At 51.7% G+C, this 3,804-nt stretch overlaps 1 protein-coding gene across 1 annotated transcript; it reads right to left on the bottom strand.

Moving 5' to 3' along the window:
- Nucleotides 1-670: 670 nt before the first annotated feature.
- Nucleotides 671-2,196, bottom strand: LAP5 (Chalcone and stilbene synthase family protein). The gene is made up of 2 exons (XM_087522450.1): nt 1,921-2,196; nt 671-1,839 (listed from the first exon to the last, which is right to left on the bottom strand). The coding sequence occupies exons 1-2, from the start codon at nt 2,129-2,131 to the stop codon at nt 791-793; spliced, it is 1,260 nt and encodes a 419-aa protein (XP_087378576.1). The 5' UTR covers nt 2,132-2,196; the 3' UTR covers nt 671-790.
- Nucleotides 2,197-3,804: the final 1,608 nt, after the last annotated feature.

The following is a 3,804-nucleotide window of genomic DNA, read 5'->3' on the forward strand; positions in this document are numbered from 1 at the left end:
TATACCATCTGGCTCCAGCAGTATACACACTCGTATAGCTTTACCACGGAGGGAGTATTTACATATTTACATTAGTTTCAAACCCTCAACACCCACATCCACTGATAAACTTCAAATGTCAAATTCCTACAGTTGGCCAAACAGGTTTGCAGGCCACTCAGACACATGGAGAATCCTATAGCTACATTTCCATGCTAGTGCTAGAATATCTAAGTGGTTGGATTACAAATTTACAAGAACGATCAAATGGATCAACTCGAAGCAACAATTCATGTCTTCATTAGCAGTGCAGAGTTTTGAAGGCTGTTGGCACACTCCGCGCCACTGTGATATAAATCCAGAACACCTTTTGCCTGCCTTCTTCTTCATGTAGAGTCCCGGGTCGACGATGACCGGCTTCGCCCTCTGAAACATACGCATACAGATTAAGAAACCAACAAGTGCACGACCTTGAATCATTTAGTTCATCGTAGTTCAGTGCCCTTTTTCAAAGCATGCATGCATGCATCATGTCCATTTCTAGTGAATAAGCACAGAAGAGTTATTTACCCGGCCACTACATTGCATTGTAGTCAACTCCATCAACAAAACCTCACCAGTTTCAAGAGGAACAACAGAGATAGGAGTATTTCATTGCTTATTTCACTAACAGCAAACAAACTCGGTCCACATTTGGTTACCATTCTTCCTGGTAGGTTAACAAGTGCACGCGCCCCAGAAACCAAAGAAAGCACGACACAAACTTATAATGTGCGCGCAACGCAAGCGCAAGCAAATTCATGTCCACCTGCTAGTTGGCGCCTAGGCGCGCCTGGAGGTTCCTTGCGAGGATCCCCTCGAAGGTGATCCCCGGCCCGAACGCCAGTATGAGCCCCCACTCGCACTCCTGATCGGCCGCCTCCGGCTCCGGCGCCTCCGTCCTCTGCCTGCTCTCCTCCACCATGTTCTCCAGCACGTACACGATGGTATTGCTGCTCGCGTTCCCAAAGTCCCGGAGCGCGCTCCGGCTCGAGCGCAGCTTCCCGCCGTCCAGCCCCAGCCGCCCCTCCACCTTGGTCAGGATCGCCGGGCCACCGGGGTGCACAGCCCAGAACATCTTGTCATACGTCAGCTGCTCGCCATGGTCACCCTCCGCAGCAGCAGCAGCAGGGTGCTCCTTGATCAGCTTCTGGCAGAAGGACTCCACGTGCGCCTCGATGATGTGGGGGAGCTCGCGGCCCAGCTGGAACTTGATGCCCTCCTCCGTCAGCCGGCCGTCGATGGTCTTCTCGGTGTCGGGGAGGAAGCGCTGTAGCGCCGAGTAGAGCTCGAAGAGCGGGCGCTCCTGGTCAGTGGGGTCGGTGCCGACAACGGCCGCGCCCGCGCCGTCGCCGAAGAGCGCCACCCCGACGAGGTCGTAGGGCCGGTCGGGGCTGGGCGGGCGGAACCCGGCCACGGTTGTCTCGGAGGTGGCCAGCAGGACGCGCGCGCCCGGGCAGCTCTCGGCCAGGCCCTTGGCCACACGGAGGCCCGCCACGCCGCCGGAGCACCCCGTGAAGGCCAGCATGACGCGGCGGACGTCCGGGCTGAGCCCCAGGGCGCGCGCCAGGTGCAGGTCCCCGCCCGGGAACCGCGCCTCGCTGGACGAGACGTAGACGAGGTGGGTGATCGCCGACAGGTCGCCGCCCCACGCCTTGATGCAGGCCAGCGACGCCTCGGTGGCCATCTGCGTCACCGCCTTGTTGGAGATGTCCAGCCGCTGCTTCATCGTCGGCAAGCCCTCCTGGGCCAGCTCCGGGTAGCTCTTGAGGATCTCGTCCGACATCACCACGTACCTCGTCTTCACTGTCGTCGTCTTGCCTGCATTGCATTCATATACTCATCATGCATCAACAAAAGAACTTGCCGAAATGGAAACAGAGAGAATTAGTTGTTACATACATAGCCTGGTGAGCTTCTCCTTGAGCTCGGGATCGTTGCAGTTGGTGTTCCTCATGAAGCCCTCGACGACGTAGTCTTGCATGACGAGCTGCTGCGGGAAAGCGTGGCCCAGGGCGAGGATCGTGGCCTTGCCGGGGTTGGGGGCCAGGCACGTGGCCTGCTGCTGCTTGTTCGCCGCCGTCGTCGTGTCGACATCCCTAGCGCTCACCATGGTCGTGTGAGGAGGATTGGATTGATGCAAGAGGATGGAATCTCAGTGCCGGAGGAGGAGGGCTAATTAGCTGCTGGTGGTTCAGAGATTTGAAGACTATATATACATATACTCTCCTCTTGTTTTCTTCTCCTCTGCTTTAATTACTTACGATGTATCAACCAGTCTGTCTAGTTGAGAGGCACCAAGTGCGTGCATGTATGCATGACAAGCAAGGTTGGTGGCCAGCAAGCAGATAACCTACAGGTTGTTTACTGGTAATCGATCAGAGTAGCTGCCCTTGAGGATCTCAGTACCAGAAGCAAATAAACAACCATGTGTACTCCGAAGTGTCTTCCTTCCTTCTAGGCCGCCCTTGTCTAATAACACCATTTGATTTAGGTGCAATGAAATATGCATAGCCAGCAAAGAATTCTCTAAAGCAGCTGGGCATGTGTGCACATTGCCATCAAATCTGATCGAAGCTCACTTGCCACTGATCCTAAGTTAGAGGGCAAACAGTTCTTTCTCAGCAGAGGGAGGGATCATTTGAAATGGTTTCCTGACTCTGTGAATCGGCCTGCACCAGAAACCACTGACGAAGAAAGCCCACCGGAAACTGTTTCCTTTCTGGTTTGTCTTATACCCCTCCGAGTCCGACCTCTTGATCTTTCCTCACAAACTGTAATAGATGAAGAAAGTGGTCGGACCCTTCCCCGGACGCTGCGCAAGCGGGAGCTACATCCACCGGGCTGTAATAGATGAAGATGGAACTGGTAGCGCTGTGTCATCTGTAACAACACCAAAATTATAATTAGACTCCAAATTCTTTTCCAAATTCAGTATCAGTGCCGGGTACATGCTTGCTGCTGCTCGGGATGGATATTTTCCTGGGCTTTGACGTCCGCTATTTTTCGTTGAATCCACCACTTTGGCAACTGGCAGCGGATACTTTCTTGGCCTGCCCCCCTGGCCTTTTCAGTCTCGGTTCAGCGTGATAATCAGTAGTAGTTGTCAGTTTCATCTTTCTTGGTCTCCCTGTCAGTTTCCGACGAACTCTCAACGGAATCATTCCCTTCTGGTATTTTTCTAGGTCTTCCTCTCCTACTATACGCAATCATTGGCTGATGAGGATGTGCCCCTTCAAAGGGTGCTACGAGGCACCACACTTGAATGATACCTCTGCGGCTCTGCCAATCAGTGTCACACCAAGTTTATGGTAAGAACAACCAGGAGGATGAGCAGCAACAGCAAGATACTGCAGCAGATAGACGATCATGATCAGCTCCAAGTACCCCATAAGTTCTACTTATCGTTTTTTATATCCAGTAGATTCTTGCACTTAAAAACAAACCAAAAAATCCTATAGTTTCTTCTTTTTCTGATCGAAAAATTCTTATACTTCCTAAAAACATATACATTGCATATTAACTTATTGCATCAAAAGAGTTGTATATACAACAAGATACGCATTGCATGTTAAACAAGCGATGATGGAGTTTTTCTAATTGCTAGATTCGGGCGGTGAACCAAACATTTCTCCGGATAGACTTCAAGACAGACAGGCACACTGGATAATAAGATGAGGAATAAACTCTTTTGATGTTACTGCTTCATACGTAGTTCATAATCATCAGCCTCGCAATTTACAGGAGGAAACTCTTTGAAGCCACGACTCACAAAATGAAGTCGGA

The sequence above is a fragment of the Triticum urartu genome, chromosome 5A, assembly GCF_056163025.1.
Source record: "Triticum urartu cultivar PI428250 chromosome 5A, HENAU_Tu73, whole genome shotgun sequence".
Taxonomy (NCBI): Eukaryota; Viridiplantae; Streptophyta; class Magnoliopsida; order Poales; family Poaceae; genus Triticum; species Triticum urartu.

Excerpts from the sequence above, each read along its gene's own strand:
- LAP5 (XM_087522450.1), bottom strand. The coding sequence starts at position 2,131 with ATGGTGAGCGCTAGGGATGTCGACACGACGACGGCGGCGAACAAGCAG. Across the intron at positions 1,840-1,920 it reads GGAGAAGCTCACCAGGCTAT|GCAAGACGACGACAGTGAAG; the intron begins GTATGTAACAAC and ends AATGCAATGCAG.